This window comes from Myotis lucifugus, unplaced genomic scaffold (genome assembly GCF_000147115.1).
Source record: "Myotis lucifugus unplaced genomic scaffold, Myoluc2.0 scaffold_10, whole genome shotgun sequence".
Taxonomy (NCBI): domain Eukaryota; kingdom Metazoa; phylum Chordata; class Mammalia; order Chiroptera; family Vespertilionidae; genus Myotis; species Myotis lucifugus.
Window position 1 is genome coordinate 5,855,789 of NW_005871058.1, and position 14,336 is coordinate 5,870,124.

The window sequence follows — 14,336 nt, forward strand, 5'->3', positions numbered from 1 at the left end:
CCTCTCCCAATCAGGACTGATAGGGTGTGAGCCCACGGCAGGCACAGTGGGGCCAGGATGAGCGGGAGTGGCAGGTAGGAGCTGCAGGCAGCATTAAACTGCAGGTTTCAGCCTGATCCCTGCAGGCCACCCAGAGGGAACCCACCGGTGCACAAATTCATGCACCGGGCTTCTAGTTGGTTAATAAAATTATATAGGTTTCAAGCGTACAGTCCTAAAAATATTTATCTGTATATTGTATTGTGTGTTCACCACCCAAATTGTTGTGAGGTTTTTTTGTTTGTTTAATCCCTTCACCTTTTTCACCCAGTCTCCCAACCTCCCCCCTCCTCCATCCCCTCTGACACTTGTCAGTCTGTTCTCTGTATTTATGAGTCTGTTTCTATTTTAATTTATTTTGTTCATTATATTTCACATGTAAGTGAAATCATAAGGTATTTGTTTTTCTCTGACTGGCTTACTTCACTTAGCATAATGCTCTCCAGGTCCCTGCATGCTGTTGGAACAGGTAAGATTTTCTTCTTTTTTACAGTTGAATAGTATTCTATTTTGTAAATGTACTAGTTTTTTTATCCACTCATCTACTGATGGGTACTTGGGCTGCTTCCAAATCTTGGCTATTGTAAATAACACTGCAATGAACATAAAGATGCATATATTCTTTTGAATTAGTGTTTTGGGTTTCTTCAGATATAGTTCCAGAAATTGCTGGGTCATAAGGCAGTTCCTTTATTAATTTTTTGGAAACTCAGAAATTTTGAATCTTGAACACTTAGGATTTGTCTTAAGTTGACAAAGTTCTTAAAGATGAAACAGGATGACTTGTTTTTCTTCCAAGTAATGTTGTTTTCTGGAATATAAACTCATTGAATTTGTCACTTTATATGGAAGTAGCTGGATTTTTATTCGTGCTTTATCGGGTGATGTTTAAAGTCTTGTTAACATGCTATAATTATTATCTTTTGGATTCAAGACAATTTATGAAGATTTTTTTAATGTTTTTGTTTACTATCTTTTTAATAGTGGTAAAATCCATATAACAAAAAAGTTGCCATTTTTTACTCATTATAAATATGCAGTTCAATGGCATTAGATTCACAATATTGTACAGCAATTACCACTATTTCCAAAATTTTCATCACTCCAAACAAAAGCTCTGTACCCATTAAATAAGCCCTCATTTTTCCCATACCCCAAGTCCCTAGTAACCTCAAATATACTTTTTGTTAATGAATTTGCATATTCTAGATACTTCATAAAAGTGGAATCATATTGTATTTATCCTTTTGTATCTGACCTGTTTCACTTAGCATAATGTTTTCAAGGTTTAATGATGTAGCATCTCAGAAATTCTTTTTTACATGGTTGAATAATATTCTGATACGAATATACGATGTTTTGTTTATCCATTCATCTGTTGATGGACCTTGGGTTTTTCTCTCCTTTTGATTACTGTGAATAATGCTGCTGTGGACATTGGAAACTTTTGTTGAGTCCTTGTTTACCAAATTCTTTGAGTTTATATACTTAGGATTGGAATTGTTTGGTTACTTAGTAACTCTATGTTTAACTTTTTGAGGAACTGCCAAACTGTTTTCCAGAGCAACTACACTATATTACATTCCCAATGGTAATGTGAGAGTTCCAATTTCTCCTCATCAGTCGCCAACACTTGTTGTTGTTGTTGTTGTACTAGAGACCTGGTGCACAAATTCATGCGCAGGTGGGGTCCTTTGGCCTGGCCAGTGATTGGGCTGATCAGGGCCGTCTCGTGGGAGGTTGGCTGTGGGAGCGCACTGACCACCAGGGGGCAGCTCCTACGTTGAGTGTCTGCCCCCTGGTGGTCAGTGTGCATCATAGCTACTGGCTGGTCATCTAGTCATAACGGTCGCTTAGGCTTTTATATATATAGATTCATTCTAATGGGAACTTTGGTTTTTTCATTTCCCTAGTAACTATTGATGTTGAGCATCTTTTCATCTGTCATTTGTATATCTGCTTTGGAGAAAAATGTGAATTCAAGTCCATTGCCCATTTTTAAATTGTGTCACCTTTTTGTTGTTGAGTTGTAGTTTTTTTGTATATTCTACATATTAGACCAGGGGTGGGCAAACTTTTTGACTCGAGGGCCACAATGGGTTCTTAAACTGGACCGGAGGGCCGGAACAAAAGTATGGGTGGAGTGTTTGTGTGAACTAATATAAATTCAAAGTAAACATCATTACATAAAAGGGTACGGTCTTTTTTTTTTTTAGTTTTATTCATTTCAAATGGGCCGGATCCGGCCCGCGGGCTGTAGTTTGCCCACGGCTGTATTAGACTCTTATGAGGTATATGATTTGCAGTTTCTTCCAGTCTGTGGATTGTCTTTCACTTTCTTAATGGTGTCATTTTGGTGTGCAAAAGTTTTAATTCTAATGAAGTCCAGTGTATCTATTTTTCTTTTGTTGCCTCTGCTTTTGGTGGCATATTTGTGAAACTATTGCCAAATCCAAGGTCATGAATATTTTCCTGTTTAAGGTTTTTATACTGTTACTGCTTACATTTAGAGCCCTAATCCATTTTTAATTAATTTTGGTATATGGTGTCAAGTAGGCCCAACTTATTCTTCTGCATGTGAATATCTAGTTTTCCCAGCACTATTTGTTGAAAAGACTATTCTTTTCTCTCTGGTCTTGGCACTCTTGTTGAAAATCAATTGACCATAGATGTGAGGGCTTATTTTGACTTTCTTTATTCTATTCTGTTGGTCTAAATCTCTGTTCTTTGCATGTACAATGTTTTGATTACTTGTGATTTTGTAAGTTTTGAAATCAAGAAGTGTGAATTGTTTTTGTTCATATAAGTATTGTTTTGACTCTTGAGGTTCCTTAAAATTCTATATAAATTTTAGGATGAAATTTTTTTATTCTGGAAAAAGAAAATGTCATTGGGATTGTAATAGGAATTGCATTGAATCTGTAGGTACCCACTTTGGATCTTAACAATGTTGTCTTCTAATACATGAACATAGGATGTCTTTAATTTCTTGTAGCAATGTTTCATAGTTTTCAGTGTACAAGTCTTGTGTCGTCTTGATTAAATTCATTCATTATTATATTTGACTAGAGGCCCGCTGCATGAAATACGTGCACTGGGTGGGGGGCCCTCAGCCCAGCCTGCACCCTCTCCAATCTGGGACCCCTTGGGGATGTCCAACTGCTGGTTTAGGCCTGATCCCACAGGAATCCTTCTTACATTCCAGGACTGCTGGCTCCCAACTGCTCGCCTGCCTGCCTGCCTGCCTGCCTGATTGATTGCCTCTAACCACTTCTACCTGCCAGCCTGATCACCCCCTAACCACTCCCCTGCCAGCCTGATCGACACCTAACTGCTCCCCTGCCAGCCCAATCACCCCCAACTGCCTTCCCCTGCAGGCCTGGTCACCCCCAACTGCCCTCCCCTGCTGCCCTGGTAGCCCCTAACTGCCCTCCCCTGCTGGCCTGATCGCCCACAACTGCCCTCCCCTGCCAGCCATCTTGTGGCAGCCATCTTGTGTGAGGGTGTGACAGTCAATTTGCATATTTCCTCTATTATATAGGATATTGTAGCTAGAATGGTTTTCTTAAATTTTTCAGGTTTTTTGTTGCTAGTATGTAGAAATACAAATTATTTTTACATGTTGATTTTGTATCCTACAATTTTGCTCAGTTTATCAGCTCTAACTTTTCTTTGGTAGATTCTTTAGGGTTTTTTACATATAAGATATCTATAAATAGTTTTATTTCTTCCTTTCTCATTTGGATGTTTTGTGTTTTTTTTCTTTCTCTCCCCTCTTTCTCCCTTCAGGCTAGGACTTGCAGTACTGTGTTGAATAGAAACAGCAACAGAGGATATCCTTATCTTGTTCCTAATATTAGGGGGAAAGATTTCAGTCTTTAACCATTGAGTATGATACAAGTTGTAGCTACAAGAATAATGGGTAATTTTTCCCCCTCCTCCATCTCAATATAGAACAGTTGCTAGAACTTAAGATTTTAAAGATCAGGGGACATTTTTTAAACCCATTTCCTTCTCTCCAATTCATTTTCAATAATTTTGTTTCCTTAAGTATCTGTTCAAAGCAGATTACATATACATAGCATATTTTGATAATATACCATATTTAAGTCTAGATGACAACTCATTTTCTAAAGTGTACTCATGGAAAAGTGAAATTTGGATTATCCCAAATAAATGGAAGTAAACTGACCCACTTGCCTTTTATCACAAAGTATTTATTGAACAAAAATAATATAACAGTAAAAATGATACATATATGAAAGGGAATGAAGATTTGCAGTCAGAGAAATGATGTGTACAAAGAGACCAATGTTTAGATTATAGTTTTATAAAACTTGAGCCTTAGCAATTTAACACTGATCAAGCAGACATATAAAAAGGAAGAAAAAATTTAATATGTTCTGTGAAACCTATTGTCTAAAATAGTTGATTAAAAAAAACAAACCACACACATACACACACATGTAGAATGAGGCAGAGCTTTAAGGGTTATACTTCAATACCTCTAGTTCTCTATTTGTGTTATAGTGAGTTTTTGAATTACGGTATTTTCCCATTTCCAATAAATGAAGCTAGGTTGTATGTTATAGTATTTGGAGGAAGGGAATACAAGAATCAGAGATAGTCATTTGAATTTTCCAGTCAGTATTTACATTTAAAAATATTTTGGTTGTGATATTTGTACATAGGACTTCCTTTTTAATTAGTTTCTCTAAGACTCTTGCATTTGGAGTGCATCCTTCTCTTATCTGACAGTTTTTTAATGCTGTTTTTTTGCCTAACATATAGTTTTGGATTGGTAGTTACAGCTGAGATGGGGAAGCAGAACTGGACTGGGCACTGGGCACTGTTACCTCCGATGAGCTATGTGGCCTTAGGCAGCTTCTCCTGTGCAACTGTCCGCATCTGGAAACCTGGGTAGGACGCATTCTCAGTAAGTATCAGCTGGACCAGCTATTTTGTACAGAATTATCCTTAGCCCATGACAGTAGTGTCTGTTTGTGGATTCTGGAATCAACCCCATTATTTTATTTTCAAAGATGCATATTGGAATGTTTGGGGTTTTCCTCCAAATAAGGGCATACATCCCTCACATAGAGATGCTCAATTCCACGAGAAAATCTCAACATTTATATCATAACAGAATTTTAGATATTTTTGAAAATCCAAGGAATGTGTTTTTACAAGCTTTGTTTTATTTATCCCTGCTATTTAATGCCTGGTTTGGAGCAGTTAATTATTTAGACACATGTTAAATTGGTTTCTGTTACTTATAGTTAAGGATGATAATTAATCTGATCTTGAATTGCATGCACTGGGCACTTTCCAGTTCTCTTACCATTAGAACTTTCATAATGTACAGAAAGATGCCTTAGATGGGTGCCTGCTGATTTTTTGAAGGAACAGAAAATACATTCCTATTGTCCCTGCTCTCAACTCCACTACACAAAAGAATTACTGTTTAGTGTTCCACATTGTTACATAATCAATTCAACATTGATGAGGTTTCTGAAGAATCTTTTATTTGTTGCATCAGGTTTCTTTCATTCTCACCCTAAATTTAGCAATAACCTCTTAGGTTTCCACAAGCAAGGCTATACCCATACACAAGAAGATACCTGGTATTACAAGATTGTTTCTTCATTGTTTGTTTTCATCACGAGTCTGTGAGCCTCTTTCAAAGGATAGGCTTTTTAAATGTTAATAGTTCAGGGGGTTTAGAGAAACCTTTCCTCATGATGATATAGGAAATGTATTGGAGGGGTGTGATTCTTTATGGAAAACGGGGGGAACCAGGGCTAATTTCTTGAACTAAGAATATGCTAACCTCAGAAATACTCCAGGGGTATGGATAGAATAAACTGGTAGCTTTTCCATCAGGTGGTTTTGTTTGGGAGGAGTCTAAAGATTGTAAACAGCTGGGAGGCTAGCCTTTCAAAGTTCCTTTCTTTAAAAATGCACTTTCGAACATTTTCTTTCATGAATGTTTATTGTCTAAATATGGCTTAGTTTTTTCTTATAAAAACATTACTTGGACATTACATTTATTGAATTTCAGTTCAAAAGAGGCTCTAAGGCAATTCTTATAATTGAAAGCAAAAGAGAAAAAGTAATATGAATATGCTTTCATATTGCCTACTTGTGAAAAATAATGAAATTCTACTAGAGAGCTGTTTGATACTAATCTTTGTCTTTCAAACATTTTCTCTAAAAAATATATAAATCATTTACATTAAACTAAATGCAAGGGAAGGCACAGCTGGTTATAGTGTATAAGCAGTTCAGCATATGCAGAATTAAAGCGAAAAAGCTTCACATCCTTATTAGTTACACTGAAAGCCATTAAGAAAAGTTCTTCACTGTCAACAGTGTTCAATACTTAAGAGCTAAGAGGATATAAAAACAAAAACATTAAAATTCACTTAATGCAAAACAGATTTTCATATATACTTGAATATAAAAAAAAAGTTTTAAAAATGCTAACATATCTAGACCATCCATGTTATGAAAAGTGCAAACCAAATTAACAGGGTTTCACAAAGTCCTTCTCATGACACAGGTAAACTAGCCCATGGGGACAAATTTGCTTCATCAGTGAATGAGTCTTTCATTGTGGCCAGATGTCATCAGGACTTCTGAGAGGTCGAAGAAAGCAGTACTGGAGAAGCAGCTCTGTCCAGGCTGGGGATTGGCACTGGCATGTGGCCATTGAGCAGTGTTGGGAACTGGTGGGGACAAAAGATTTTTCAACAATTACAAATCTATTGGGAAGAACTTAAGTTCTTTACATTCCTAGATAGACTGTAGTGGCGCAGTTCTGTCATCATCGCTGTGATAAAGGTAAGTTGCAAATGAGTAATTGGAAGAGGACAATGAGATCAGGATTATGTACAGCAAACAGAAGGGCACAGAAAATTATTTTTTCATAGTAGCCTAGGTATATAAAATATGTACTTCATTTGTTGAACTATGTTCTAACACTATTTTTTTAAAGATTCCAAGCTACTGCCCTAGCCAGTTTTTCTCAGTGGTTGGAGCGCTAGCCCGTGGACTGAAGGGTCCTGGGTTCGATTCTGATCAAGGGCATGTACCTCAGTTGCAGGCTGGATACCCATCCCTGGTTGGGGTGCGTGTGGGAGGCAACCAATCAATGTGTCTCTCTCTGTGTCTCCCCCTCCCTTCCACTCTGTCAAAAAGTCAATGGGAAAATAATCCTTGGTTGAGGATTAACAACAAAAAGATTCCAAGCTACATAGAATGTTGATTTGCTTTAATATTTAAAAAATTAATTTTGAAAACCACAACTGACTCTTTACATATAAAGCAGTAATTTCTAATCCTGTAATTTGAAATTAGCCATAAACTTTCCAGAGTACTACAAAGTTGCTTCCCTGTAACTATTAAAAATGAGGAATGTTTTTATCTTAAAAGATTTAGAGAGCAAGACTCTCTTTATTTGGGGGCTGAGAAAGTATTCTTTCTAATTAAAAGCATAATATCAAACTTCACAGCTAGGTCACCCATACATGATGAAACTTAAAGAATAAAGTTAATTTCAGTATTATTGGTAACTAAGATGACAAACAGGATAAAGGTATATATGCTTTGATAACTTTCAGGTCTGAAAGAAGTACAACAACTATATTCCAACTGAACAAGAATAATTAAAGGCTTCAACTAGATGTTCATTGTCTAGGATGACATGTGTCAGAATGATCTCCCGGGCCCTCTTCTAGTTTAATTTATCAGGACTTAATAGGAATTTAATATTAAACTTCACTTCAACACTAAATATCAAACTATAGAGTCCGGTACACATTAGAAGTACAATAAATATTTGTAGAACAAGTAAATGTACTTTCGTAATTTTCAAGCTATTTTAGTGACAATGCGTCTGGTGCCTTACAGTTTATCAAAGGTTGTCATTTCATTTGCTATCTAGAGCCTGTAAGGTTAAGTTTGGTTTTCCCCATTTTATGGAGAAAACAAAGAGTTCAGAAAAGTTCGGAATTGGCTAAAGGTCATAGGTAATAAGCAGTAAAGCTAAGTTTTAAACTTTCTGTGCCAAACCGCCCAATTTGTTTTTTGTAGGGCTTGAGGAGGGGAGTGTTGTCTAATTACTGTTTCAGTTTCTTCAATGGTTATTGGCATATATAGGTTTTTGTTTTCTGATTTTAGGTTTTTTATAGAATTTGATCCATTTCAACTGCGTTATAAAATCTACTTGCAAATCTGTGTTCCTAACCACTGATCCCACCTAGAGCAGCGATTTTCAACCTTTATCATCTCATGACACACATAAACTATCTTAATTAGTAAAATCGTGCGGTACTCCAAAAAAAAGATACAATTTTGATTCATTCACACTGGACGGCTACTGTTGTATTGGCTCTTGTCATTTTATTAGACAACCTAAGGGAAAAGAGGTCAGTGCCTGCCCCTCACTAGCCACGTCTTGATGCTTTAAAAATTCTTGCATCATACTGGTTGAAAATCGCTGACTCAGGTAAACATTGGAAAAAGAGGTTTTGAATTTTCATTCTCTTAATTTATTTGTACCTCTTAGTGGTTCTGTCCATCTTACTGGTGTTTTCAAAAGAGTCAGCTTTTGGGTTAGTCTCTGTTTTTAAAAATATATTCGTGATTTCTGCCCTTTTTTCTTTATTTCTATATGCTCAGTTGTCACAGTTTCTCTTGGTTCGCCTGCCTTTTCTGGTATGTGTCATAGCCATTTTTATTGGCGCTAAACCTACCCCCTTGTCCCTTTTCTTAAATTTGCAACATTCCTCAAACTTTTCTCTTATACTGGACTTAGCAATCATTTCCTGTTGTTAGAAGTACCACCAATGTCTCTTCCCTACAAAACTTGCTCTTCTGTGTGTGCTTTTAAGTCAGTGAGGATGGTGGTTATGAGTAGTACAACCCTAAACTTAACTTAGAGCTTTGCCACTTAATAACATGTGATCTAGGTAAATGGAAGCAACATCTCTGGGCCTTAATTTCTTTAAATATTACTGTTTTGAGTATTAAATGAGAAGCCACAAAAAGTGCTTATGTCTGGTATATAGTACATGTTAACTACTGTTATTAATAGCACTTTTTAATCACTTAGTGATCTTTCTAGAGATTGTCTTACTACCTCCAGCTTTAAAAGACTTCCATTATCACTTAAGAAATTAAGGTAGGAACTCCTGAGCATACTATTCAAGTCCCACAGCTGCTTTTCCAATCTTGACTCCTACTACCCAGTACTTTCCTGAACAGACTGTGTACTTCCATATTGAAAAGCTCTATTAATCTAAAATGTGCTTTACTCTGATAAAATCCTATCCCTTCTTAGCTTAGCTCAGGTGCACCTCCTTGGAGCATTTGTCCACTACCCAGCAGGAAAGAGCTATTATTGTTGGGTTCTTATAGAACTTTGTTTACACATTTATTATTCACATACTATATAAACCCTAAGTCCCTGCCTCAGAGCATTACAAATATTTGCTGGGTTATATTTATTGAATTTAAAATTACAGAAAACAATCTCAGTGAAAAGTTAATTAGCTTCACCTTGTCTCAAGATCTATTTGTACTTGGTTGACTTATTCTAAATTTGATCAACATCTATTTCAAAAATGGAACAGACATCCTACAGACAAAGGTAAAATGCTAAACTGTCCAGTTGAAACTGATGTCACTTTATTTGTACATCAGGTTTGTATTTTTAGATTTAACACAACATGTCTTTGTCCTCTCTCTCCAAGACATGTCTCGATTACAAAGCCTGCCTCTCCCAGGAAGGGAGATACCTTCTCTCCTTCCCCTCAATTCTTCAGTATCTGCTATAACAATTCTATCAGGGGACCTTCTGTGCAAAGACTTATCAGCTCTGTCATCTGTCACTCTACGGATTCTGATCTACTTTTCTAATCATCACAGCAGGAAATTTGCCAGCGCCATTTAAGACTTAACTGTATTTTTTCTTCTTCCTCCCACGCATTTATAGCATATGTGAAAGAGGATTGTTATTTTTAAAGAAAATTATTTCCATTAGTTGAAAAGAGACACTGTTGATACTCATGGGAATTTTGAGAATCTATCATTTGAAGTGTCTAATTTTAAAAATCAAAGTATAGGGAGCATTTGAGATCTTGCTCCCTGGCATATGTCATGTTTGGCTCAAACTCTTATAAAAATTCTCCCCCCAAAAAAGTATTATTCCTCTCACTACGTTTTGTTCTTTACTATATTCAAAACTGCTAATGTCAACTTTTACCTGCTTAGATACTAAACCTTTTCTAGCCCATACTCAACTGCTCTTATTACAGGAAGAGTAATAATATTTGAAAAGGTTTTTCCTTAGTCTCATGGACCCAAACCAAAAAGAGGATCCAAGGCCCTGTCAGCCATCCAATCATGGTTGCATGGGTTGTACAGAGGTGGGCAAAAGTAGGTTTACCATTTGTATGGAAAATAATACAGTAAATAATAATACAAGAATAAACTTTTGTGTATGCACAACTGTAAATGTACTTTTGCCCAATGCAGTTTGAACAGCTGCAGAAGAGGGGGCAGGTGCATTTTGTAAAATTGAAATTGTGAGCAGGTAGCCTTAAAATGCAGCAGTTTCTGCAGAATTCTAAATGTAAATAGGAATGACTGGTCTGCAGTGGTTCTCCAAGTGTGGTTCCTGGAGCAGCAGATATGCTGATAATGCACAAAATCTCTGAGGACACGACCCATTGTTCCTGTGGGGAGTATGGGCTAGAAAAGGTTTAGTATCTAAGCAGGCAAGATATGCCAAAGAACTCCCAAGTAATAGTTTCCCACGGCTTCCTTGGGAGGTTACCATGCCCTGCACCAACCAGGTGGCAGACTTTCCAGTAAGGAGGGAAGTGAGAGTCTATTCCTTACAGACATCTACTGAGTCCCACAGAGGCCCTACGTCGGAGTCTCAGGTTAGAGTAGTACTGCAGCCCATGCTGCCGTGGAGGGCACTGCACACAGACCACGCAACTCCTTTCTGCTTTACTCCGGAGCTCTGACCCGAGACACTGCTGCTCCAACTGCTTGCAGGAAGCAAGGTCTTAGCTTTCCATCAAGTTGCTCATCTAAACTTACTGAAACTACATTTGCTCACTGCTGTTTGCTTGCTTTTTCTAGTTTGTTTCCCTGCCTGAGGTAAAATGGCTATGAATCAACCTGTTGGCAAAACCATAGCTCAATTTCATGTAACGGGAAGAAGGGCCAGGAAGAGAAACCTTATTACTCCAGGGATATGGTGACATCGTGACACTCTACCTCCTCCCGACTAGGAAACCAGAGAAGCAAGATAGCAATCAAAACCACCCTAGCTCCACCCTTCCTCAAAGAACACCCTAAATCCCACTATGTACAGCTCCTTGCACCAAGGAGGTAACTATTAACCCTGACAAGCAAAATGACCCACTCAACAAAGCAGGGAGACCTGAACTTTTTAACACTTACTTTCTTAACAAATTCTTAGACATCCATCCATTCAGTCAGTCAACAATACTTACTGAGCATCGTTTGTGCGCCACGCAATGTGCTAGATGCTGGTGGCACGCCACAGTGAGCAAGGTACAGTTATGGCCTCCTGAGGGCCCACAGTCTATCATAGTGCTAACTGGTGAGTGCCAGATGCAACAGGATCAGAAGAGCTGTAACTGACGTTGGGTGAGCCACACTAGGGGCAGGTATGGGGTGCAGGGTGGATGAGACAGGTGAGGCTAGAATTAGGTAAAGAGGGAGCTAGCACTTTGTCCAGTTTGCTCCATTCCTGTCCCTAGGATCCTTTCTGTTCTTCACTCACATATTCAAACAGTAATATCTTGGTCAGTGAGGAACAGCCTGGATCTCAAAGAGGAAATAGTGATTTCCACTTGATAACAAGTGATGCTACTGCAAGATCCTAGTTTGTTAATGAATAATGAAAGTGCTTACCTAGTTCAGGGAGTTTCACAAGATAAAGCCCTAAGACTTAGTTTTAATCAAATGCCCTGCATACTCCTTTTTTTTTTTTACTATGGAACAAGGAGAACTTGATTATGTATCATGGAATTATACAGATAACTTTTCTATTGTAGCATGGAAAAAAATTGTTCACTATTTTTTATTTTAAGTGATCTCACTGTTGACTAATACAGTAATATTTTTAAGTATTATGAGATTTTTATAAGATATAATTTTTAAAGTTTTGCCTTTTCCTTAATAAATTTCCAGTTTTCCTAGTCAATGAAAATTCCAGAACAATGCACAAAGGCATCGTTCCTTCCATTTATGACTATCTGGCCTGAGTACTCCATTTTTGCCCCAAAGGAAATGCCTGCCTTTGAAGGCTGTCTTTTGTGTGCAGCCCCATTAACGAAACTCCCTTTGGAAACTTAACATTTTAACGAAACACAGAGCAGAATTCACTGCTACCTCTGCAGGATTTATTGGGGAGCATACCTCTTAGACGTGCATTGTGTATAAGTTCTTTTCCAAACACTCACCTGGAACAGCGTGTTGGGCCCTTGCAGCCGGGCAGGACTCAGTGGAGCAACCGGACTAAGGCTGCTCCAGAAATGTATGCTGGAGAGCAGTGGACTCGGGGTCAGGAGCAATCCATTTGGTGTCTGAGAAAGAAAGCAGAGACAGTTTTTGATTCAGGTGTCACCTGACTTTTTCCAGCAGGGTGGCTAGGTGCGCCCGCCACGAACCAAGAAACAAGCCTCACCACCTTAGGACAACCTGACAACTCTTATTTCTGCACAGCTGCGCACTGTTTACTTGTAATTTTCTTTAATGCTAATAGTATTAGCAATTTTTAAAAGGAGAGAGGTATGGACAAGTTACCTCCCCTTACACATTCTAGTGGAAAACTCAAGTTCGTAGCAACTTTTGTCCTTATTCAATTTGCCGCCCCCCCCCCCCCCCGCCCCAACATTAAACTAGACTTAGTGTACAACAAAACAGGATCCCATTTCAGGCTCTATTTTTTTCTTATCTATATTTTTGTAGTTTTCTGTAGTGGACATCCATTACTTGGGTTACAAACATATTTTTGAAAGGGCCTCCCGAGCTTCCTTTTCCCTATCCATGGCCCTTAATACTTTAGAATTTGCTGCTAAAATACCCTTGACCAGCTTCTTCAAAAGCTCTGAACTGGGTTTTCCAGATTCCACTCCGGATGTGGGGCTGATGAGAATTCGTCTCCCTGGCAATGGTTTGAGGGGGGAGAGGGGGGATCCTTTCTTGTCAGATTGGGTGTAAAGCCAAAACTCTGGGTTTCCCGGGAGAGTGCCAAGGGCTGCATTTGCTTGCACACACGCAGCAGGAGTCCCGCCTGCCCGCCAGCCAGAGGGCAGAGAAATCTGCCGAGCTGTAAGTGCCTGGCTTGGATTCTCGCGAGGGCGAACTCCCTTGCCCAGGGTGGTTCTGCACCCTGGGTGACGGTGATGTCAGTAGGTGCTTTGTGTAAGAACCACAGCAAAGGCAGCCGCAGCTCAGATTGCATCATGCTGGATGCTACAGTGTTGTTTTTTCCTAGAACTGGCCTAAGCAGCTTTGTTAATTATCTCGAGCATTTGGCTTAAACCGAAGTTCAAGTTCTGCTCTGCTCAGTGCACTGGATTCAGACAAAGGTTCTCAAACTGAAGCTGCTGAAAGGCAAACTAATTTATACCAAATTATTTGAGTCTTTGGTTCCACGGCACGTCTACAGATTGAATGAGCCGCCAGGTCACTGGGATAAATACCTGTGTTTGGATACGCTTCCCATTTGTTCTAATCCGAGGCAATGTCAGGAGGGTGCCAGGCCATCTGGCCTAACGGTTAAGACTGAACAATTCAGCATGAGTTCTGCCAGGCTTCCCGCCTCAGGACCACCACTTATTAGCCAGGCAACTGCTCTCCACCTCCGGTTCCTACGCTTTAAAGTGGGGAGGAAAAAATGCCTGCGCTACAGGATAGTGGGGAGGCTAAAAGCTCTTCATGTGTACCTGGCACAGCAAATACGCAACAGGCAAAAGACTGCTGTCGGTGATTAATTAAAAGTCTACCTGACACACTTTCTAAATGTATTTCACCTTTTCCTGGGAGACACTCAACTGTATATAGAAAAGTACTTAATGTTCTACAACAGACAAGCCAATCTTGTCGGCGGGTACTTGACGGCTCAGCTCCTCTCAGTCCTGTGAGACTCCAGTCCGCAGGCTCAGGTGGCCTGAGAACTGATATTTGCATGTCACTCAGGAGCCAGGTTCCAGCCACATTAACATTTAATAACCGGTATGTCCAGAGCC

General features: G+C 38.9%; 2 protein-coding genes across 3 annotated transcripts in view; one reads left to right on the forward strand and one right to left on the reverse strand.

Annotated features, from left to right (window-relative positions):
* Nucleotides 1-4,114, forward strand: part of CDK17 (cyclin dependent kinase 17) — a 92,329-nt gene extending 88,215 nt beyond the window's left edge. Inside the window, exon 18 of the mRNA XM_023749916.1 lies at nt 3,829-4,114. Within this exon, the coding sequence (XP_023605684.1) occupies nt 3,829-3,833 (5 nt within the window). The 3' untranslated portion in view covers nt 3,834-4,114. The remainder of the gene's footprint in view (nt 1-3,828) is intronic.
* Nucleotides 4,115-6,012: 1,898 nt separating this feature from the next.
* Nucleotides 6,013-14,336, reverse strand: part of ELK3 (ELK3, ETS transcription factor) — a 36,015-nt gene continuing 27,691 nt past the window's right edge. For both annotated transcript variants that reach the window (XM_023749918.1, XM_023749917.1), the window contains 2 exons: nt 12,546-12,668; nt 6,013-6,767 (listed from right to left, as the gene is read on the reverse strand). In XM_023749918.1, the coding sequence (XP_023605686.1) occupies nt 6,669-6,767; nt 12,546-12,668 (222 nt within the window). In that variant the 3' untranslated portion in view covers nt 6,013-6,668. The remainder of the gene's footprint in view (nt 6,768-12,545; nt 12,669-14,336) is intronic.